This window comes from Thunnus maccoyii, chromosome 12 (assembly GCF_910596095.1).
Source record: "Thunnus maccoyii chromosome 12, fThuMac1.1, whole genome shotgun sequence".
In the NCBI taxonomy this organism is placed as follows: Eukaryota; Metazoa; Chordata; class Actinopteri; order Scombriformes; family Scombridae; genus Thunnus; species Thunnus maccoyii.
In genome coordinates, this window is record NC_056544.1 from 25,116,726 (window position 1) to 25,140,501 (window position 23,776).

At 38.4% G+C, this 23,776-nt stretch overlaps 4 protein-coding genes and 1 long non-coding RNA gene across 8 annotated transcripts; 4 read left to right on the forward strand and 1 right to left on the reverse strand.

The window, feature by feature from the left end:
- Positions 1 to 3,243: 3,243 nt before the first annotated feature.
- Positions 3,244 to 10,456, forward strand: LOC121909423 (acyl-coenzyme A thioesterase 1-like). 2 transcript variants are annotated; one of them, XM_042429976.1, is made up of 4 exons: positions 3,244 to 3,887; positions 7,125 to 7,621; positions 8,805 to 9,007; positions 9,178 to 10,456. In XM_042429976.1, exons 2-4 carry the CDS (start codon positions 7,165 to 7,167, stop codon positions 9,784 to 9,786), a joined length of 1,269 nt encoding a protein of 422 aa, XP_042285910.1. In that variant the 5' UTR covers positions 3,244 to 3,887; positions 7,125 to 7,164; the 3' UTR covers positions 9,787 to 10,456. The 2 variants fall into 2 exon arrangements, with proteins under 2 accessions (XP_042285910.1, XP_042285909.1); XM_042429975.1 differs by lacking the exon at positions 3,244 to 3,887 and having other exon boundaries at positions 5,327 to 7,621.
- Positions 10,457 to 10,831: 375 nt separating this feature from the next.
- Positions 10,832 to 12,263, reverse strand: LOC121909429. Its single transcript, XR_006099431.1, has 2 exons — positions 12,173 to 12,263; positions 10,832 to 11,795 (listed from the first exon to the last, which is right to left on the reverse strand). It is a non-coding gene; the product is annotated as an uncharacterized LOC121909429 (long non-coding RNA).
- LOC121909428 (acyl-coenzyme A thioesterase 1-like) lies at positions 11,255 to 12,541 on the forward strand. The gene is made up of 2 exons (XM_042429982.1): positions 11,255 to 11,340; positions 12,160 to 12,541. The coding sequence occupies exons 1-2, from the start codon at positions 11,318 to 11,320 to the stop codon at positions 12,539 to 12,541; spliced, it is 405 nt and encodes a 134-aa protein (XP_042285916.1). The 5' UTR covers positions 11,255 to 11,317.
- Positions 12,542 to 13,099: 558 nt separating this feature from the next.
- On the forward strand, positions 13,100 to 14,664 carry LOC121909427 (acyl-coenzyme A thioesterase 3-like). The gene is made up of 2 exons (XM_042429981.1): positions 13,100 to 13,260; positions 14,106 to 14,664. The coding sequence occupies exon 2, from the start codon at positions 14,152 to 14,154 to the stop codon at positions 14,650 to 14,652; it is 501 nt and encodes a 166-aa protein (XP_042285915.1). The 5' UTR covers positions 13,100 to 13,260; positions 14,106 to 14,151; the 3' UTR covers positions 14,653 to 14,664.
- Positions 14,520 to 19,696, forward strand: LOC121909419 (acyl-coenzyme A thioesterase 1-like). 3 transcript variants are annotated; one of them, XM_042429966.1, is made up of 5 exons: positions 14,520 to 14,608; positions 15,704 to 16,206; positions 16,406 to 16,593; positions 17,192 to 17,287; positions 17,913 to 19,696. In XM_042429966.1, exons 2-5 carry the CDS (start codon positions 15,750 to 15,752, stop codon positions 18,519 to 18,521), a joined length of 1,350 nt encoding a protein of 449 aa, XP_042285900.1. In that variant the 5' UTR covers positions 14,520 to 14,608; positions 15,704 to 15,749; the 3' UTR covers positions 18,522 to 19,696. The 3 variants fall into 3 exon arrangements, with proteins under 3 accessions (XP_042285900.1, XP_042285899.1, XP_042285901.1); XM_042429965.1 differs by lacking the exon at positions 14,520 to 14,608 and adding an exon at positions 15,140 to 15,225; XM_042429967.1 differs by lacking the exons at positions 14,520 to 14,608; positions 17,192 to 17,287 and adding an exon at positions 15,140 to 15,225.
- Positions 19,697 to 23,776: the final 4,080 nt, after the last annotated feature.

The following is a 23,776-nucleotide window of genomic DNA, read 5'->3' on the forward strand; positions in this document are numbered from 1 at the left end:
TATTTACTCCCATAGTCATTGATTTATTTTAATTTCTCATCATCACTGTGTTCTGTGTAAATATCATTTTTGAAAAGTAACAATAGAAAAATAATTATGAAAAGTTTGTCCAAATGACTCTTTTTCAAATCATTTCCAATGTTTCAAACTCTCACATGGCAAAATCATGTTCTGCAAAATGTAGTGGACTGCTCTTGACTTGAAGAAAAGGTGATCTAACCATGAAACAGTTATAACATTTACCGTTTAAAGACATTATTATTAGGGGTCCAGGCAGCAAAACTGTGCTGGAGCCCTATAGTTTTTGTTCTCATTATTCTTTCTTTCCTCTTCTTCTTTATTTTTCTCCGCTAAAAGTGTTGGCATTCAGTCAAAATTCTTTCATCATTTTACCTCTCAAGTCGTCTACATCTGGTCTTCTGCTCTAAAAATGTCAAATTTTGCGATTTTTTGCAATCTGCTTGGACCCTGGTTATTGCTTGCAGCTGTATTTCTTTCTTTCTTCTTCTTCTTATTTTTCTCCAAACGTCACCTAAATTGGCAGGTGGGTTGCAAATTCCACCCACTACTCAGGCACATAAAATGATACTCATTGACCTCAAAGTGGCGCTGAAACAATCGAGAAATGGTTTAGTCTGTAGTAAAAATGATTTCATCATTTTAATCTCTCACTTCATCTGCATCTTTGCTGCAGTGGTCTCCTGCTCTTAAATTTTGTGTCTTTAATTTCAATTTTACATGAATGCTCATAAATCACAATTTGCTTAAGCTATTGTAACCTAACAAACCAAATGGATGCTTAGTCCAAGCTTTGCTACGCAGTCCTGGGATATTCTGTCACTAGGGGGCGCAACACATGTGAAAGGTTTATATCTTGTAATTGGCTGCATGGATTTGTATGAAATTTGGTTTGCACGATCTAGCGTATTGACTCAGTCAATGCATAAAATTTGGTAATGATTGATTAAAGTGGGCATGGCTTATTACAAAAAAAATCTATATTTCTGGACATTTCACATTCCAATCTTTAAAAAATCTAAATAAATCTCCCTTCAGTGTCCTACAGAGCAGATTTTTTTTAGCACATCCACTGAATTGTGACAGAAGTTTGCCTCAGTGCCACCTATGGTCAATTCAGAAGTCCGTCACTCTATATTTTTCAAAATATGCAAAATCAATTAAAATCTATATCTCCACAAGGCTTCATTCATATGTTACCAAAATTACCTTAGACATTCTTTGGATACCAGATATTACATGTTTCAAATGATGTTCAGATCGTTCAAATGATGAGTCTGCAGTGATATAAATGATCTTACTGTAATTTGTACTGTATGCACAACATTTTCTATTTCATCCCATTTTTCAACATATTTCACCAAAATATTTGACAATACACCTGAGAAAAGCAGGTTGATGTGTGATTTTTTTCAGAGTTGTATCCCCAACAGGTAAATTGTCATGATTTTTTTAAAAAGTTTTATAACATCCCTCTCTCTAACCTCTGCTTGTGAGGTTGGTTTCAGGTTCAGATTCAAAGTCAGACAACTTTATTTATCCCATTGGGTTTCCTTTCTCAAGAGCTGGTGAGACAGCTGTGCTCTCCTGATGGTCTAGTAGTCTAAACACAAGCCTTATAACTGTAAGGTCACTGGTCTGCATCTAGATCGGCACCAAGCAAACTTCATGAAAATATCAGGAAACATTTCTCTGTTGATATCATGTGATTAGTCTTTCAAGTATGTATCTATAAATCTGTAATTTTGGTGAATATTTGAACTTCAGCTGCATTAAGACCCACAGACTTCCCTTGTATTCAATTTTGAGGTCGTGAAAACAAAAGACAGCCTGTTCACCAGCAGAGCCGATAATCCAGGGATTAAACTGTTGACTATGATACAGGGTTCAAATTCCTGGGTGGACAGGTCCTACTTGACAACAATGTAGTGAGTCATGCATGTGATATGTTTTCAAGTGCTTATTGAGGTCATATTAAGTTGAAAATTGCCTACTGTGACCCTGTGAAAATTTCTTTTTTTATTATTTTTCTCCACTAAAAGTGTTTAGACCAAAAGTCACCCTAATAGGCAGGTGGGTTGCAAATTCCACCCACTACTCAGGCACATATAATGACATTCATTGACCTCAAGGTGGCACTGAAACAAACAAGTTTATGTTTTCACAATTATCTCGAAGATGGCTTGGCTTGTAGTCAAAGTTCTTTCATCATTTTAATCTCTCAAGTCGTTTGCGTCTTGTCTTCTGCTCTAAAAATGTCAGATTTTGTGATTTTTTTGCAATCCGCTTGGACCCCAGTTATTGCCACTTGTGACTATATTTATTATTGTTTTTATAAATTAATTTCTTACTTAACCTGGAAAGCCTCATTGAGATGACACTGACAATCTTTTTCAGCCGTGTCCTTGCCCAGAGTGGTGATGATCATTACTATTAACTAATGATCATTATTAACTATTATTAGGCTCTTTTCTTTTCATACGCACATTTTCTTAACTTTGTCATTTTTGATAAACATTATATAGTCTGTGTAAAGATCACTAAATGTTATTCACACAACTAATCAAGGAAGGGAATAGATAGATTGAGGACATTTATTGGGTTTATAATTCAATACATTTGATCAAATCATACATAACACAGCCAATATGACTTATACACATGTTGATGATGTTGATAGACAGAAGTTATAGCATTAAAAGTTTCATTCCTCACCATGTTGACCTTATGCACTGAAGGACTAAAGATGAGACCAGTTCAAGGAAACACAGGAGCTTTTACCAGGCTAAATAAAAAACACAGTCGAGCAAAATAAACATTACTTCACTAAAAACAACGTACACAAAATAACACTGCACTATGAAATAAACACAAGTGCATATTTACTTGAAAAGCAGCATCAGGTGTACGCCCCCTTATTGGATATCAGTTATTGATTGGACGCTACACCTGCTCTGACTGATCTGATACATCACTGCAGTTTCATACCGAAGTGGAGACAGATTACAGATTCAATTTAAATGTATCACTCCCAAGTTTTATGCTTTGCTTTTGTTTTCTGATTCATCATATGATTAAAATCTATTAATTGTCGGTCTGATCAACAAAAGAACCATGAACAACTTTCTTATTAGAAAGATTTTTCTCTTCATGATCTGTTATTTCCTCCATTAAACTGTTTTTTGCTGACAGACAGACTCTTCCTGACTTTAATTTGATCCATAATAACACATTTATATTTTACATCATTTATCGTCATTTCCATTCAGTCACATGTGAGGCTGAAAATTCCTGAGCTGGATCAGCTCAGCTGATCCAGATGTGATCAGCTGTCTCCGTCATCAGAAACGGACGTCGCTTCACGTGACGAGAGGAGAAGACGTCTCGTTTCCTCCCTTGGTACAATTGGTACACCCTTTGGATGGACCCATTGAACTTGACTTTGAATCGCTTCTTCTGCAGTCTTCACTTCCCGCAGAGTCAACGAGCGGAAACACAGACAGCGCCATTCTGCCATTGCAACCCACATTGTCGTCGGAGGGGGGATTACACCCGAGGGTTTAACGGGAGGCCTACGTTGTGCCAATGAACTTTCTAGTGTACAGGGAACAGTCGGACCCTCTGACCTCAGACCATATCAGGGGGTAGGGTGAAAACACCAGTTCCTGCATGTCAATAGTGTGTTTCGGCTGTGGCCGTTTACCGGACAGTTGAGCCAGAGTCAAGTTTTGGAGAAACACAATCAACGTCATAGCGGCTGAAGGCTGCAGTGGCCAATCACAGTTCCGAGAAACCTCATTTTTAACGGGAGAAAACAAGTCAAAGGAGAAACAAACCGCTGGACACTTTGAACTAGATTTGACACACCGGTGAGTTTATATTATATACTAATGTTTATGACAGATTCTTGTCTTAAAGCAACTCCAGGTGAAAGAGTTCTCAACTTTAAATCGATGAGTTAGTTAAAAGTGGGGTTGATGAACTCAAACAATCTCTTAAAATAACCTCGAGGAGATCTGATCCAATTCCTCTGTTTTCTCTCCAAGCGATGAGACAATACTACAGATATTGATAGATTGATAGACATTGATCGATTTTGTGTCTGTTATGGTGTATTTTCCAAAAAAAATGGGCCTTTATGGTTTACTTTGTCGCAGTCAAAGGAAGAAAGTTTCAGAAGAGATGACCTCCCAAATCAGACTGTTATTGCCTGTGGAATATGATCAATGCATGACCTGGAGTTATATAAATGTGGTATTTCAGGCACCACCTGTGCACACATACATGAAATATGGTCAAAAACGGATTTTTTTTGCTACATTTCAACGTACAAAAAGTCCAAATTGTTGCCAATTAAAAGAAACAAATTAGTGATAAATTGGAAAACATTTCTCCCATCCAAACTTTGTTAATAAAACAGGGCTGATGGTAAACCCACTTCTATTTTCTCAGTAGTTCTTGGCAGCTCCGCTCAAAACTGCAGTTCTCTTTCACTGCCTCATAATTAAAGGATCACTTCACAATTTTTCAAGTCTGTCTAAATCAACAGGTTTCCATATGAACACTGAAAGAAGTTGTTCTGTAATTCACTGTAATCACTCATGTTCATACTGGCTATGCAACGATTGGTCAGTTAATCAACCATTAAATTCATCTGCAACTATTTGGATAGTCAAAATTATCATTTTGAGTCAGAAAAAAATTCCAAATTCTCTGATTCCAGCTTCTTAAATGTGAATATTTTCTGGTTTCTTTAGGCCTCTATGACAGTAAGCAGCATATCTTTGTGGGTTGTTGACAAAACAAGACATTTGAGGATGTCATATTGGGCTTTGGGAAACATTTTTCACTTTTTTCTGACATTTTCTGGACCAAACTACTAATCGATTAATCAGGAAAATAATCGATAGATTAATCGATAATGTAAATAATCCATAGTCAAATGTGCTTTCAATGTAGCCTAAGTGATGGAGGCCAAAATCCACAGTGTGTCCACAGTCATTTTGTGCAAAAACGCATTTAAAAGTTGATCTGAAGCTTATATGAGGCTTCAGTAGTCTGAGTTAGTCATATCAAGTGGCCATATTTACAGTCTTTTTAGCATCAAATTTCCTCTTTGTGTTGATCTGCAGTTGAAACACAGTAACAAAAAGAGGGACTTTGACACTTTGGACGACTGAAGCTTCATATTAGACTCAGATAAACTTTTAAATACATTTTTGCACAGAAGGACTGTGGATTTTGTACATTGTAAGTGCATTATGAAGATCTTCTAATGGTCTGTATGAACAGGAGGAATGATTATGGGAAGAAAACCATGTGTCAGTGTTCATTTGGGCACCTGACAGTTGTTTTAAGACATACTATAAATAAATGTGAACTCGTCCTTCAAGGGTTAATGATTGAAATGTCGTTCCAGATAAGAGCATTTTATGAATCAATAAGGGAAACTGCAGTGCTACAGCAGCAACCATTATATGGACATAACTGGTAGTTACGGGAGAAAAAAAAAGTGACGAGATTTACTGAACTAACAATTTGGACCATGCTCAGCTCTAAATATTTACAAGGACAGTGTGTGGCTATAATTTGTACCTTGTTAGTGCAAGTCTTGTTTATGTTTAATTATCTTTGTTCAGCTTTGTTGTCCTTGTGTATCTTCCTGCAGATTGTTGTGTGTAAGTACATTGAGAGCTACTAGAAACTGGAGACAAATTCTTTGTATGTGTCAACATACTTGGCCAATGAAGTTGATATGAGCCTTAAACTGTCCCTGTTTGAACGTTGTTGTATTACAGTATATAAAGTAGTTACATGTAGATGAATCAATGAAAATGATCCAATAATATCATGTACAGTGTATTATGATAATGTAATAGTCTGCAAGGAGCCATGCTGCCATGAGTACTTTCACTTTTGATACTTTGTGTATATTTTGCTGCTAATACCTCTGTGGTTTTAAAATTTGAGTGCATGTTGATTGGTTGTTGGTGCATATATTGCTGTAAACCACTTATGTGTAAGTATCTCCTCCCTGTAAAAAAAAAAAAAAAAAAAAAGTCTGTCTGAACAGACAGAGAAAAGAGCCCCAGCTAAAATCACAGTAATGTAATAATAATAATAAGACGAATATGTATTAAGATCTTTGCAGATGTGTTGGTTTTTTAAGTGGTAGTTTGGTGTTTTTTTAGTGAACAGTCAAAATTTAAGTGTAAGGTGAGTATTCTGGCATTTGCACCTGACGTGGTATTCATTGGCCTTGGATGACAGTTGTAATGAATTATATTAACCCACATACTACAATGTATAAATACTGAATTCTAATAAAAGTCCTGCTTTTAAAATTCTACGCAAGTAAAAATTGAAGTATAACGTAGCTGTAATTGGAAATGTTCAAGTGAAGTAAAAATATCTCATTTAAATAGTACCTGAGTAAATGTTTATACTTACACTTTACACTTGAGCTGAACTTATACTTTCCGCGTCCACGAGGGTCCACTATGGTCTGCGTGGCCATCAGAGGGTGTAGACTCTGTGCAGACAGCCGCAAACCTGCAATTTGTTGTGTCCGCATGGTCACAAGCTGTCTTCCTGTAGACGGCGATCTATTACACATGTGTGGAACGATCCCAGAAGGTAGTATAAACAGAACAACTACCCATCTGTGGTGTCCGCAGCTGTCCTTGTAGGTGTCCGCTTGGGAGTATAAATAAAGCTTTAGGGCGCTCAGAATGGGTTCCTATCACAGTTTCTGTTGTCGATTGTAGGGGTGTTTGTTTTGTTTTCCTATTGAACATTGTCCTCATATGAGACACTGAGAGAACTTTGGAGCCACAATCAAACCACCACCCACTCGTGATATGCAGGAGTTAAAACAAACAAACCCTCTGCACTGAAGCTAGTTGGCGGACTTCTATTCACACAACATGCTATTCATGTTTTTGATGAACCAGACTCAAAATGAACCACATAGGTCAAGTATGCTGACACAGCCAAGGAATTTACAAGAACTTTACAGGGGATGAAATGAACATTTTCTGTTTAGTTTTTTTTATCAGACAGATGAGGAATGTGATTATGCCAATTTTTTGTCGAATTTCCCACAGAGCAAAGGCGAAACTTGTAGGATCTTTAGTTTCAGAAGAGATGGCTTCCCAAGTCAGACTGAGGCTGCTGCCGAGTGCCAGATGTTTGTTCGATGAGCCCGTTCAGGTGAAGGTGGCCGGGCTGAGGTCGAGGCAGGTGGTCACCATGAAGGCCAGATCGACTGACGAGAAGGGAGTGGAGTTCAGCTCCTCGGCCACCTACAGGGCTGATGGGAGCGGGGAGGTCGATCTGGAGAGAGACCCCTCACTCAGTGGGAGTTACGTCGGGGTTGAACCCATGGGTCTGCTGTGGTCGATGAGGGCAGACACCTTGCATAAAAGGTTTCAAAAAAACAGGTCACTAAACCCTCATGTGGTGAAGTTCTCTGTTCATGAGGTAGAGGGGGAGGGCAGCGTGCTGGCAGAGGCGACCAATGAGAGGCTTTTAATTGGAGATGGCGTCACCCGGCTTCCTATTAAAGAGGGGAATATCCGTGGAGTCCTGTTTACTCCTCCAGGTTGGTTTATGTCTCTGTTGTGTTCTGAATGGTTTAATTATTAATTTAAAGCAAAATGCTGAAATTATTTTATCTTTAATTTTATAAATAAATCCCAAGGAGAGGCCAAAGTCAACACTCAGTCTATCCTACTAATAACTCATCTTAATACCAAGCAGCCACAACCTTGGCTTGAAATTGAAGCCAATGCGGAGGTCCCTTGAAGTGCAATACCACTGACGGTCGCCAGACAGACAGTTTCAAAAAAACTTCTCTCTAGAAATACTAGGGCAATTTGGAAATTATTGCTCCGTTAATAAGATTTGAAGACTTATAGTAGCTTTGACGTCTGCCGTGTGGGCATTGATTGGCAGCTGTGATTGCCAGTTGGCTCACCTGCTGCTCTCCCCGGCTTCGGGACTCACACTGAGTCGGACTATTGTCACAATATTTCGATAAGTTTAATGTTACTTGATAATGATATCTATTCTGTTAGTTAGCTAGTGTTAGCTTCATTTTAAGGTGGTGTGAAAGGCACCACCCTGCACTCCTTATTTGGAAGGTTCTGGCTCCAAATAGAAAAGATGACCAGAAGCTGCAACTTTGGGCTTTATACATTGTTCATTGCAAGTCTTTATGAAATCCTGCTGCTTCTCTTGCTCTGGTAAGAAAACATAGACCCTACAGATGCATGCTGGTCTGGTACCTGCCTATCTACCTCTATAACCTGAGGTGCCCATAATAGTACCCAGTAATTAAAGTAAACAAATAACTAATAAGAGAGAATACTATTGAATTCTAGTCCAAATAAATTGAGAGCAACCAAGCACTCCAAACAAATACTAATAATTATTATTAATAAAACAACAAACAAACTAATAAATAACCTCATACACTTCGCATTCTCAGAATCATGGAACATATTTTACTCTGTTTTGCTGGATTCACATGTTGAAATAAATAAATTGGTTGTGTTCAACTCTTAATATCCAAATCCAAATTCATGGACCTTTTATCTATTTTATGCTGTTTTTGGATGATAATGGAGTGTTAAACTATGTTTATCAGGCAGCAAATCATTGTCTGTCACTTTGGCAAAATGAAACATTTTGTAACTAACTTTTACTTTAGTTACCTTTAATTTCTGTACTTTGTTTTTATGAATATTACAATAATTTTGTGTTCCGTGTATCTTCTGGTTCAGGAGAAGGTCCGTTCCCTGCTGTTTTGGATCTGTACACTTTTGGGGGAGGTTTGTCAGAGAAAAGAGCCGCTCTGCTGGCCAGTAGAGGATTTGTGGTTCTGACTGTAGCGCTCTACGGCCATGATGACATGGCAAAGAACATCAAGGAGGTCCATCTGGACTATTTTGAAGAGGCCATACAACTTTTAAGAAAACAAGATAAGGTGAGTTGTTTGAAGTAATTGCTATGTATTGTAGTAATTAATCTAAAAAGCTTGATTTTCTGGGGACACAGATGGTAGTTTGTTACTGAGGTGAGCCAATGTCCAAACATATTTAAATTGTTCACAGCAGCTTTCATTTTGTTGCTTTTAATTTGTCTGTTTTCCCACAGGTGGCCAATAAAGGAATTGGAGTAACATCACTTTCAAAAAGTGGAGATCTTGCACTTTCAGTGGCCTCTTACCTGCCAGGTGTTGATGCCACAGTGTGGATCAACGGCTGCAATGCCAACACAGTTTTACCACTTTACTATAAGAAACGCCAGATCCACCCTGCTTTAATGTTTGACCTCAGCAAGGTTATTCCCACTGAGTCAGGGGCCATCATAATCAAGTATTGTAATAACAATCCTCTGGTGGAGGAGACCCAGGCCACCTTGGTCCCCATCGAAAAAGCCAAGGGACATTTTCTCTTTGTGGCTTCAGAGGACGACCTCAACTGGGACAGCAAGGCTTTCATGGACCAGATGGTGGAGAGACTGAAGCGTCATGGGAAGGAGAACTTTGAAAGTGTGTGTTACCGTGGAGCAGGACATTACTTAGAGCCACCTTATGGACCCTACTGCCACTCCAGCTTCCATGGTGTCGTAGGCAAGCCAGTCATGTGGGGCGGTGAGCCCAGGTCCCACGCAGTAGCTGAAGTCCACATGTGGAAGAAGATCCAGGAGTTCCTCAGATCTCACCTGAGCTGTGAAGCTTCACGGCCTACAGCCAAGTTATAGATGCATATAGGAGGATAAGAAAGACAAGGCAAAAGATCAGTCATGATATCTTGGCTGCTAATTACATGTGTATCATTACATATGAATGTTTTGTGACGAGGTGAACGATTTAATATTTGATGTCTAAATATTTCTTTATTGAAAGATTATGATTATAAACTAATGCAGGAGAGAATATGCCAAGATATTTTTAGTGAACTAATAGAGATTATCAGCCTATAATATAAATGTTGGAGAATATAAAGTAAAGACAAGTACAGGGTAATACTGTACTTTTTACTACATTTATTTCACAGATATGGTTACTTTTTAGATCTTGACATGTAAAACAGAATGGATTTTATATATTTATATTTTATATTTGTAATTAATTTAGATCACTTTATAGAGGACTTGATTCACACTGGCATTATGATTTTTTTCTGTTCATCAGTGTCATAAAAAGCCACAATAAATCCCTTTGATTTGATGTTATAAAACATGAAAATTTCCAAGAGGGGTGAATACTTTCTACAGGAACTGTGTATCTGTATGTATATATGTAACTGAGTAGGGACATTTTGCATAATAAGCACTTGTACTTTTGATACTTTTAAATTTTGTAAAACCTGACCCCTTGGTTGGGAACCACTGGACTAAACTAGCTAACTGTAAATAAAGTAGTTGAAACTAGCTCCACCTCCAGCAGCTACAACAGTAACATGCTGCTTACACACTGATGCTTCAGTATTAATAATCTAATGATGTCAGATATAATAATATATCAGTCAGAGGGACCAAACCACTACTTTACCTAACCATTACTTTTAACTAACCATTGCACAGTTATGACACTGGAAAGTGGACAGTTAAACTGGCTCCATGCAGTCTATGACTGGGTTTGTCTGAAGATAGTAAAAACCCACTGAGTTGAAACAATCAGTCCCCTTTGCGTCTGCTTGTCAGGTATGGGACAAACACATGCATGCTATTGTGAGAATACGCCTGATGAGTACAGAGAAGAGGCAGACACACAAACATTTCATTCAGGACACAATTTTTCAAATTCAAGATTTGAACCCTTTATTTTAGTGACATGCATATTAGTTTGGCAAGTGTGGTTGACACACTCTGTCCCTGAGCTCACAACCCCCCCGGCAGAGCCTGAGATTCACAATGATGAACATTAACACATTAAAAAGAAACTTTCAACATCACAAACAACTGAATGCTAATACAGGAGGAGGCTGGTTAAATGTTAAATGCTGAATCAGGCAGCTGTGTAGCAGCAAGGTCACATCACAGAGAGGACACGAGAGAGGTCAGTTGTGGACAAACTGCCGTTAGGCTCCATGTCCGCGCGTGCTGCTCATGAGCCAAATCATTCACAATAAATCAGTATTACACATGCACACACACATTCCTTGGAGGAACACACAGTACCTTCTGGACCGACAGTTAAAATAAAACTTTTAACTGGGTTGTGCACCATCAGGAGACCGTGATGAACATAAGGGACTTTTAACCCACATGACAGTCATTTTCACTCTAGATGGACACTTGCTTTAACCACAGGTAGGTCACATTTCTACTTTTCTGACTTTTCTTTCCCTCAGCAGTCTCTGAAAGGAAATTAAAAGATGCACATGAACATGATACACTGTTAAAAAATTACTTGACAGTTCATGATGACATTACATTGTAAAAAAAATGAGTCTCCTCTGTGACAAACTGCTTTCTTTACTAAACATTTGTTCAAGTCAATCATTTTGATGACTGACTTATGTATTTACACCTTATGTATTAATTTGCACTGGACTTTTTCCAAGCGTCCTTCACAGTCACCCCTTGTCTTGTCAGCTTCCATAAGGGAATACATGCACAAGTCTTTATGTGAGGCAGGGAGAAACAGAGAAGAGAGGGCTTTGTTTTTTCATTTTGTGTCCGAGTAGACTGACACTGAAGACTGGTTGGTTTTTGACAAGCTGAGGTCTTCTATTGTTGTCTTGTTTTAATCAGTGCTCCATCATCTGTGAACAGGACACAGATATATGTGTGTATGTGCATGATTACCTTATCACCTCTCTACTTTGTTTTGAAATCCACTGGCTATTTCAACATTTGTTAACCCTTTAGACAGGCGCTCTGAGTTTATAGTTTTAAATCAGACCTCACGCTCTGAGTCATACCTTAAATGGCAAACCATGTAAACAGAGACTTTGCTATCTAGGATTTTTTTGGTCACATAAATCCTGTTTCTTTTTTCTTTTTAAAACATTTTTTATCAAGTGTTCATGAGATTGACAAATTACATTTTTTAAAAGAAATGGTACACTTCATTTTTATAAAGAGGATTGTAATCTTTTTTTTTTTTTTTTAATTTTATATTCACAGCACAAAGACTAACCTTGTGAAGAAAACAACAGTAGTTTCAGAAGAGATGACCTCCCAAATCAGACTGAGGCTGCTGCCGAGTGCCAGATGTTTGTTCGATGAGCCCGTTCAGGTGAAGGTGGCCGGGCTGAGGTCGAGGCAGGTGGTCACCATGAAGGCCAGATCGACTGATGAGAAGGGAGTGGTGTTCAGCTCCTCGGCCACCTACAGGGCTGATGGGAGCGGGGAGGTCGATCTGGAGAGAGACTCCTCACTCAGTGGGAGTTACGTCGGGGTTGAACCAATGGGTCTGCTGTGGTCGATGAGGGCGGACACCTTGCATAAAAGGTTTAAAAAAAAACAGGTCACTAAACCCTCATGTGGTGAAGTTCTCTGTTCATGAGGTAGAGGGGGAGGGCAGCGTGCTGGCAGAGGCGACCAATGAGAGGCTTTTAATTGGAGACGGTGTCACCCGGCTTCCTATTCAAGAGGGGAATATCCGTGGAGTCTTGTTTAATCCTCCAGGTTGGTTTATGTCTCTGTTGTGTTCTGAATGGTTTAATTATTAATTTAAAGCAAAATGCTGAACTTATTTTATCTTTAATTTTATAAATAAATCCCAAGGAGAGGCCAAAGTCAACACTCAGTCTATCCTACTAATAACTCATCTTAATACCAAGCAGCCACAACCTTGGCTTGAAATTGAAGCCAATGCGGAGGTCCCTTGAAGTGCAATACCACTGACGGTCGCCAGATGCTGGCTCTAAAAAGTCCCTGGCTCCAATAGACTCCCATTCAAAAAAACTTCTCTCTAGAAATACTAGGGCAATAGATTTTTTTCAGCGAGTCATTATGGTCTCAATCTCTAAATTCAAGCCCTCCCATAAGTATGCTGGTGGTCAATTTGGAAATTATTACTCCGTTAATAATCATTCACAATAAATTAATATTACACATGCACACACACATTCCTTGGAGGAACACACAGTACGTTCTGGACCGACAGTTAAAATAAAACTTTTAACTGGGTTGTGCACCATCAGGAGACCGTGATGAACATAAGGGACTTTTAACCCACATGACAGTCATTTTCATTCTAAATGGACACTTGCTTTAACCAAGGTAGGTAACATTTCGACATTTCTAGCCCTCTGCAGTCTCTGAAAAGAAATTAAAAGAGGCACATGACCATGATACTTAGGTAAAAAAACTCTTCTTAAGAAAAACTTAACATTTCATGATGACATTACATTGTGAGAAACGAGTCTCCTCTGTGACAAACTGCTTTCTTTACTAAACATTTGTTCAAGTCAATCATTTTGATGACTCACTTAGTATTTGGTGGACTAAAATAAAAGCCATTACAGTCACTCTCCTTCCTAATCCTTATGTATTAATTTTCACTGGACTTTTTCAAAGCGTCCTTCACAGTCACCCCTTGTCTTGTCAGCTTCCATAAGGGAATACATGCACAAGTCTTTATGTGAGGCAGGGAGAAACAGAGAAGAGAGGGCTTTGTTTTTTCATTTTGTGTCTGAGTAGACTGACACTGAAGACTGGGTGGTTTTTGACAAGCTGAGGTCTTCTGTTGTTGTCTTGTTTTAATCAGTGCTCCATCATCTGTGAACAGGACACAGATATATGTGTGTATGTGCATGATTACCTTATCACCTCTCTACTTTGTTTTGAAATCCACTGGCTATTGCATCATTTGTTAACCCTTTAGACAGGTGCTCTGACTTTACAGTCTTATATGTATGTAATAAATCAGCCCTCACGCTCTAAGTCATACCTTAAATGGCAAACCATGTTTTTAGTCACATAAATCCTGTTTCTTTTTTCTTTTTAAAACATTTTTTATCAAGTGTTCATGAGATTGACAAATTAAGATTTTTTAAAAGAAATGGTACACTTCATTTTTATAAAGAGGATTGTAATCTTTTTTTTTTTTTTTTTTACATTCACAGCACAAAGACTAACCTTGTGAAGAAAATAGCAGTAGTTTCAGAAGAGATGACCTCCCAAATCAGAGTGAAGCTGCTGCCGAGTGCCAGATGTTTGTTCGATGAGCCCGTTCAGGTGAAGGTGGCCGGGCTGAGGTCGAGGCAGGTGGTCACCATGAAGGCCAGATCGACTGATGAGAAGGGAGTGGTGTTCAGCTCCTCGGCCACCTACAGGGCTGATGGGAGCGGGGAGGTCGATCTGGAGAGAGACCCCTCACTCAGTGGGAGTTACGTCGGGGTTGAACCAATGGGTCTGCTGTGGTCGATGAGGGCAGACACCTTGCATAAAAGGTTTCAAAAAAACAGGTCACTAAACCCTCATGTGGTGAAGTTCTCTTTTCATGAGGTAGAGGGGGAGGGCAGCGTGCTGGCAGAGGCGACCAATGAGAGGCTTTTAATTGGACACGGCGTCACCCGGCTTCCTATTAAAGAGGGGAATATCCGTGGAGTCCTGTTTACTCCTCCAGGTTGGTTTATGTCTCTGTTGTGTTCTGAATGGTTTAATTATTAATTTAAAGCAAAATGCTGAAATTATTTTATCTTTAATTTTATAAATAAATCCCAAGGAGAGGCCAAAGTCAACACTCAGTCTATCCTACTAATAACTCATCTTAATACCAAGCAGCCACAACCTTGGCTTGAAATTGAGGCCAATGCGGAGGTCCCTTGAAGTGCAATACCACTGACGGTCGCCAGATGCTGGCTCTAAAAAGTCCCTGGCTCCAATAGACTCCCATTTCAGCGAGTCATTATGGTCTCAATCTCTAAATTCAAGCCCTCCCATAAGTATGCTGGTGGTCAATTTGGAAATTATTACTCCGGTAATAAGGTTTGAAGACTTATAGTAGCTTTGACGTTGACAAACTTGCCCCAGGTGCACGCATGCTGCTCATGAGCCAAATCATTCACAATAAGTTTATATTACACATGCACACACACATTCCTTGGAGGAACACACAGTACGTTCTAAAATAAAACTTTTAACTGGGTTGTGCACCATCAGGAGACCGTGATGAACATAAGGGACTTTTAACCCACATGACATGTCATTTTCACTCTAGATGGACACTTGCTTTAGCCGCAGGTAGGTCACATTTCTACTTTTCTGACTTTTCTTTCCCTCTGCAGTCCCTGAAAGGAAATTATGTTCATGATGAAATTACATTGTAAAAAAACGAGTCTCCTCTGTGACAAACTGCTTTCTTTACTAAACATTTGTTCAAGTCAATCATTTTGATGACTCACTTATGTATTTACACCTCATGTATTAATTTGCACTGGACTTTTTCCAAGTGTCCTTCACAGTTACCTCTTGTCTTGTCAGCTTCCAAAAGGGAATACATGCACATGTCTTTATGTGAGGCAGGGAGAAACAGAGAACAGTGGGCTTTGTTTTTTCATTTTGTGTCTGAGTAGACTGACACTGAAGACTGGGTGGTTTTTGACAAGCTGAGGTCTTCTGTTGTTGTCTTGTTTTAGTCAGTGCTCCATCATCTGTGAACAGGACACAGATATATGTGTGTATGTGCATGATTACCTTATACATTATATTACATTCACAGCACAAAGACTAACCTTGTGAAGAAAACAGCAGTAGTTTCAGAAGAGATGACCTCCCAAATCAGACTGAGGCTGCTGCCAAGTGCCAGATGTTTGTTCGATGAGCCTGTTCAGGTGAAGGTGACCGGGCTGAGGTCGAGGCAGGTGGTCACCATGAGGGCTAGATCGACCGATGAGAAGGGAGTGGTGTTCAGCTCCTCCGCCATCTACAGGGCTGATGGGAGTGGGGAAGTCGATCTGGAGAGAGACCCCTCACTCAGTGGGAGCTACGTTGGGGTTGAACCCATGGGACTGCTGTGGTCGATGAGGGCGGACACCTTGCACAAATTGTTTTCCAAGAACAAAGTGCTAAACCCTCATGTGGTGAAGTTTTCTGTGCATGAGTTGGAGGGGGAGGGCAGGATGCTAGCAGAGGCGACTAATGAGAGGTTTCTAATTGGAGACGGGGTCAGCCGGGTCCCTGTCAAAGAGGGGAGCTTTCATGGAGTCCTGTTTACTCCTCCAGGTTAGTGGCTCACTACTTTCTGTCTTCAGTATTATCTAATTACAACTTAATACTGTGTTTTTTCCTGCAATGTCTAATGAATGTGCAACGTTATTGACTTTCTTAGTTTCTGGGTTGGTCATCACAACATCAAAATATAAGAATTAAGATGTCATATTTTCGATGATCCATTGATATTATTGTGTGTGTTTCTGTCCAGGTGAAGGTCCGTTCCCCGCTGTGTTAGATATGTGCACCTTTATGTCTGAGAAGAGAGCCTGTCTGTTGGCCAACAAAGGGTTTGTGGTTCTGGCTGTGTCGGTGTACAATGACAAGCCCGAAAACGTCACAGAGTTGCATCTGGAGTTTTTTAAAGAAGCAGTTGATTTCTTACAACAACAACCTAAGGTGAGCTGTATGAGTAGTTATTGCTTTTAAACACAGTAGCATAAAGTTACAAGCTTTTGATTTTGATGACACAGTAGGTGGTCAGCAACTATTACTTTAGGATTTTAACTAAGTTAAGAAACAATTAATTTGTCATCATTCAAAGCACTCCAGCTCCTATGATTTTTTAGCATGTCAATGAAGGTATTATTGCAGCTCTTGATCTTTGAAATCCACCATCACTGTCTTCTAATATCATCTTAACAACGTTTTGTCTAAAAGTCTGTTAAGTTGTTAACATTAAACCTGCAATGATTTTCGGCTTGTAGGACATTGTTAAAGATCCCCTCCAGACATTGTTTAAAGGGGATTTACAGTTTAAAAAACTCTTTATTTATCTTATACTGGCCCTTTATGCAACCCCTCAGTTCAGCCTCTGTCTGAAACAGGCCCCAATTAGCCCACTGTATTCTGATTGGTTAATTTATGGAAAATGCCCCTCAGGAGAATTTGTTGACTCAACAAACCATCGGACATACAGTAGTTGTATGATTTCACTGCTTTTTCTGCTTCTCTACTCAAAATGTCAACTTCTCATTTACATTCATACATGTTCAAGCTGCAATCCGACAAGTTGCGGTCAGTTTGTCAGCAAGACAGAAAAATCATCACAGAGTGTTCAGAGCAGGCTGAAGAACTGGCGTTTGAGTTACAGGTAGCATTTCTGTATACATTAACCTCAAGTTTTGGAACTCATTATGTTTAACATAGATATCTAACATCTCAACAGTAAATAAATAGCAGAAAATCAAAAAATGTGTGATATGTCCCCTTTTAATATATGTAAAAAAATACTCTGCTTGGTATAATAATTTGTGTCCGATAGGGTTTTCCTGCCAAAAAGTTCAATTATCTTGTTAAAATCCTTAAAATGACATCTTCACCTTCTCCTTCATTGAATCTATGAATATGCAAATATATACGTACATATTCAAAAGTTTAACTGCTGGTGAGAAGATGTCTCCTGCTTCACTCAGTGTGTGTGTGTATACTGGAGGTTTCAAGTTTCCACATCACACTTGTGTATTTGGCCGTTCACTCATACAGACTTGAAAGCTGAGACAGAGACAAATTCATGTTTTTATCCAGTTTTATCAGACGATTTACTAAATATATTGGTAATGCAGTTTTTTAACTGAAAGAGCCACCTTGCCTCAAGAGACCTCTACATTTCATGTAGTTTTTATATATCATTATCCTAATTTACCCTCATCGCTCAGTTTCTAAGCTCTGTGTGTGTAAAGTTTTATTCACCTCTAATTCTTCATTTTCTTTCACAGGTGAGAAATAAAGGAGTTGGTATATTATCAATATCAAAGGCTGGAGACATTGCACTTTCACTTGCTGCTTTTGTGCCAGGTGTTGAGGCAGTGGTGTGGATAAACGGCTGCAGTGCCAATGCGATCACTCCTCTCTACTATAAGAAGAGCAAAATCCTCTCACCGCTGCTGATTGACCTCAGCAAGGCGATTCCCACTGAGTCAGGGGCCGTCATAGGCAAGTATTGTCTTAAAAATCCTCTGGCAGAGGAGAACCAGGCCACCTTGGTCCCCATCGAAAAAGCCAAGGGACATTTTCTCTTTGTGGCTTCAGAGGACGACCTTAACTGGGACAGCAAGGCTCACATGGACCAGGTGGTGGAGAGACTGAAGCATCATGGGAAGGAGAACTTTGAAAGTGTGTGTTACCCTGGAGCTGGACACTTACTGGAGCCGCCGTATGGACCCCACTGCCACTCCAGCTTCCATTTGTTCGCATGGCAGCTAGCGATGTGGGGCGGTGAGCCCAGGTCCCACGCAGCAGCTGAAGTCCACTTGTGGAAGAAGATCCAGGAGTTCCTCAGATCTCACCTGAGCTGTGAAACTTCACGGCCTACAGCCAAGTTATAGATGCAAATAGGAGGATAAGAAAGACGTGGCAACAGATCAGTCATGATATCTTGGCTGCTAATTACATGTGTATCATTACATATGAATGTTTTGTGACGAGGTGAACGATTTAATGTTTGATGTCTAAATATTTCTTTATTGAAAGATTATGATTATAAAGTAATGCAGGAGAGAATATGCCAAGATATTTTTAATGAACTAATAGAGATTATCAGCCTATAATGTAAATGTTGGAGAATATAAAGTAAAGACAAGCCTTAAATATAAAAAAGGAAAAGCTCACATGTAAAAATGGCAATGAAAATACACAACAAAAACATTTGAAAATACACAAATAAAAGAGACAGCTTTAACTGACACGGGACACAGGAGAACAAGCACAGCACTTAAAATTTTCTAGCATTTTTTGCCTCTTTATCAAAACCATCCATCAAAATGTCAGCAGCTATTGTCACATAGATAGTTTCAACATCTTGACATAATATTTTCCATAATTTCTCTCAAGTATTTCTTTGAATATAAAGGCAAAATTTATTTAATCGAGACATTATTCCATTATTTACACTTGTGTTGATTTTAGCAAAAGTATGATACAGGTTATTATTGCTTCCATATGTTAGTATGTGAATTTAATGGTACCTTTTCCTCTGTTTTGTTGTGAATATCTCAAGAATATATCAGCAGAATATCAGAAGTCTCTCTCTCAGTGTGACAGGCTACATGATTTTACACATCAAAGTTTGTTTATAGGTACTGAGGAAGATTCCTGCACATGTGAAAAAAGTTAAAGCGTTTTGTGGCTTTAGAGGGATCTTTATGAAGTTTCTCCATAGTTGGAGCTGAAGACTATGTATTAAATGTAAAATGTCATGAAATTACGTACTAAGTTAATAATAATTGCATTAGTTGCATGCTAATATTCAGTAGAGACACATCTTTGCTTACAGCATGCTAAATATCAGAAAGAGGAAGACAGACAGGGGAGTCCCACTTCCTTTGCTGGAGACGGCTTCAGATGACATAAAACAGGGTAAATCAGTCAGGAAAGTGGCCAAATCATACGGCGTTTGCCATGTGACCCTGTACTGAATGTTGTCCTCAAACTAATCCATTTTGATTTCATGTTTAAACCTTTTTGAGGATGTGTGTTCTATCCATTAAATAATTTTCTTGCATTATAATTTGATGGCTTCCCCTCTTTTTTGTCATGTAGTGTGAAAAAAGGTATTCATTTTTTTTTTTTTTTTTTAAAAAAGAAGCGAATAGTCACAATAACATGAATGTTAAATAATCTTTTTCATTCTGAGACAGCCAAAGTTGTAGCTGAAGACTACAAACTGCGAGTGTTTAAGTCTATATTACTCACTACAAGCATCAGAATGACTTTGCAATGTAACAAAGAACATTTACTCAAGTACTGTACTTAAGTACAATTTTGAGGTACTTGTACTTTACTTATTTCCATTTTACGCTACTTTATACTTCAGGGTAATACTGTACTTTTTACTACATTTATTTCACAGATATGGTTACTTTTTAGATCTTGATGATGTCAGATATAATAATATATCAGTCAGAGGGACCAAACCACTACTTTACCTAACCATTACTTTCAACTAACCATTGCACAGTTATGACACTGGAAAGCGGACAGTTAAACTGGCTCCATGCAGTCTCTGACTGGGTTTGTCTGAAGATAGTAAAAACCCACTGAGTTGAAACAATCAGTCCCCTTTGCGTCTGCTTGTCAGGTATGGGACAAACACATGCATGCTATTGTGAGAATACACCTGATGAGTACAGAGAAGAGGCAGACACACAAACATTTCATTCAGGACACAATTTCAAGATTTGAACCCTTTATTTTAGTGACATGCATATTAGTTTGGCAAGTGTGATTGACACACTCTGTCCCTGAGCTCACAACTCCCCCCCGGCAGAGCCTGAGATACACAACATTTGATGAACATCAACACATTAAAAAGAAACAACTGAATGCTAATACAGGAGGAGGCTGGTTAAATGTTAAAAGCTGAATCATGCAGTTGTGTAGCAGCAAGGTCACATCACGGAGAGGACTGTGGACAAACTGCCGTGAGGCTCCAGGTGGGCGCCTGCTGCTCATGAGCCAAATCATTCACAATAAATCAATATTTCACATGCACACACACATTCCTTGGAGGAACACACAGTACGTTTGACAGATAAAACAAAACTTTGAACTGGGTTGTGCACCATCAGGAGACCGTGATGAACATAAGGGACTTTTAACCCACATGACAGTCATTTTCACTCTAGATGGACACTTGCTTTAGCCGCAAGTAGGTCACATTTCTACTTTTCTGACTTTTCTTTCCCTTTGCGGTCCCTGAAAGGAAATTAAAAGATGCACATGAACATGGTACACTGTTAAAAAATCTCCTCTTTAGAAAAACTTAACATTTCATGATGACATTACATTGTAAAAAAATGAGTCTCCTCTGTGACAAACTGCTTTCTTTACTAAACATTTGTTCAAGTCAATCATTTATATGAGTCTCTCTCTCGGTGTGACAGGCTACATGATTTCACACATCAAGGTTTGTTTATAGGTATTGAGGAATATTCCTGCACATGTGAAATAAGTTAAATAAAGCGTTTTGTGGCTTTAGAGGGATCTTTACGAAGTTTCACCAAAGTTGGAGCTGAAGACTACAAACTGCGAGTGTTTAAGTCTATATTACTCACTACAAGCATCAGAATGACTTTGCAATGTAACAAAGAACATGTGGAAGAAGATCCAGGAGTTCTTCAGATCTCACCTGAGCTGTGAAGCTTCACGGCCTACAGCCAAGTTATAGATGCAAATAGGAGGATAAGAAAGACGTGGCAACAGATCAGTCATGATATCTTGGCTGCTAATTACATGTGTATCATTACATATGAATGTTTTGTGACGAGGTGAACGATTTCATGTTTGATGTCTGAATATTTCTTTATTGAAAGATTATGATTATAAACTAATGCAGGAGAGAATATGCCAAGATATTTTTAGTGAACTAATAGAGATTATCAGCCCATAATATAAATGTTGGAGAATATAAAGTAAAGACAAGCCTTAAATATAAAAAAAGAAAAGCTCACATGAAAAAATGCTCACATGTAAAAAAGCGCACAACAAAAACATTTGAAAATACACAAATAAAAGAGACAGCTTTAACTGACACAGGACACAGGAGAACAAGCACAGGCACTTAAAATTTTCTAGCATTTTTTGCCTCTTTATCAAAACCATCCATCAAAACGTCAGCAGCCATTGTTACAAAGATGTTTCAACATCTTGACACAATATTTTCCATAATTTCTTTCAAGTATTTCTTCGAATATAAAGGCAAAATTTATTTAATCGAGACGTTATTCTATTATTTACACTTGTGTTGATTTTAGCAAAAGTATGATACAGGTTATTATTGCTTCCATGTGTTTGTATGTGAATTTAATGATACCTTTTCCTCTGTTTTGTTGTGAATATCTCAAGAATATATCAGCAGAATATTAGAAGTCTCTCTCTCGGTGTGACAGGCTAGTGTTTTGTGGCTTTAGAGGGATCTTTACGAAGTTTCACCAAAGTTGGAGCTGAAGACTACAAACTGCGAGTGTTTAAGTCTATATTACTCACTACAAGCATCAGAATGATTCTGCAATGTAACAAAGTACATTTACTCAAGTACTGTACTTAAGTACAATTTCAAGGTACTTGTACTTTACTTGAGTATTTCCATTTTACGTTACTTTATGCTTCAGGGTAATACTGTACTTTTTACTCTTTCACAGCTATGGTTACTTTTTAGATCGAGATTTCACATGTAAAACAAAATGGATTTGATAATTTTATATATTCATATTTCATATTTGTTATTAATTTAGATCACTTTATAATAGGAGAGCAGTGCTCAATCTCATGGATGTATTATAAGAACTAAATATGAGCTCAATCTGTTTTAAGGAGCTTTCTCTCAGGAGCCTGTCGTTCGTTCATGATACCACAAGATGGCGATGTAAGCCTCTCTAATGTGGTCGGGCTGTTCTTGTAATACAGCAGATCAGGAAAACTACCTGTAGGACAGGAATGAAAGCACCAGCAGCAGCTGATCATATTTAGCCTATTCATAAAATAAAAAATGACCGAATCATGAATCAATCATATCAAATCAATAAATCAAAACACTCTTGTAACTTTATCATTGTTCATCATTAGCCTATCAGCTCCTTCAAGAAAATATGACACCTCATAGCTGCGTGTCTCCTATAATAACATCCTGGGCATGAAAGAGACGTCAGACTTCCACAAACTAAATAAGTAATATTTCATTTACACATAATCTGCAGGCTGCAGCTGTTTATTGCACCTTTTCGTCGGTTCTGTGCTTTAATTAACGGATTAAAATCGTCTAATCGTGTCTTATTCTGTGACAGACAGACGCTGTTATAGATCTATAATCAAATGATAAAAATTGGAGCAGTTATCAGGTGTTTCCCTTCCAGCTATCACGATGTAGAAATTATTATTAACAGTGTAAAATGTTAATAATGAATTTTAAGTGTAAACTTTAGAGTTTAAACTGAATAATTTCTACATGTTGATAGCTAACTTCTACATATTGTAACAGTTGAGATGACGCTGGAATGAGCGAGGACGTCCCGTTTGGTGAATTAAATCCAATGTGTTTAACTATACAGGGGAGAACGGGGTAACGTGAACCACTTTTTACATTTGGTGATTTTAACTGGAAAACAAAAGTGTATTTGTTTGAAAGAATAGTTACTATATATACCTCAGGTTGTTGTGTACCCATGGAAATTAAAACAAGTTATCTAATTATTATGGTTTTAGAACAATGTCCCATCAAAAAAAAAAAAAGTCCTATGGCACAACTTACCCCCATGCTCATTTTACCCAACTTTAGGGGTAAAATGAGCATGGGGGTAAATTGATCGATCTAGGGGTAAAAAGTGATACCATTAAATACTGATATAAAAATGACACAAAATCATACAATTTTGAAATAATTTTGAACCTTATTAATGCCATCAATTTAACAAAGGCAAAAACTCATATTTTTATCGTGTCCTCGTGTGACTGACAGCTGTTACTGTTGACCAACAAACCACCGCCCACCAACAATAAACCCTGAGACCAGCAGGAAGACCGGAGCCGCTTTCATGGGGCAGAAGAATATATGAGTTCAGGGGATGAACTGACATCAAATAATAAT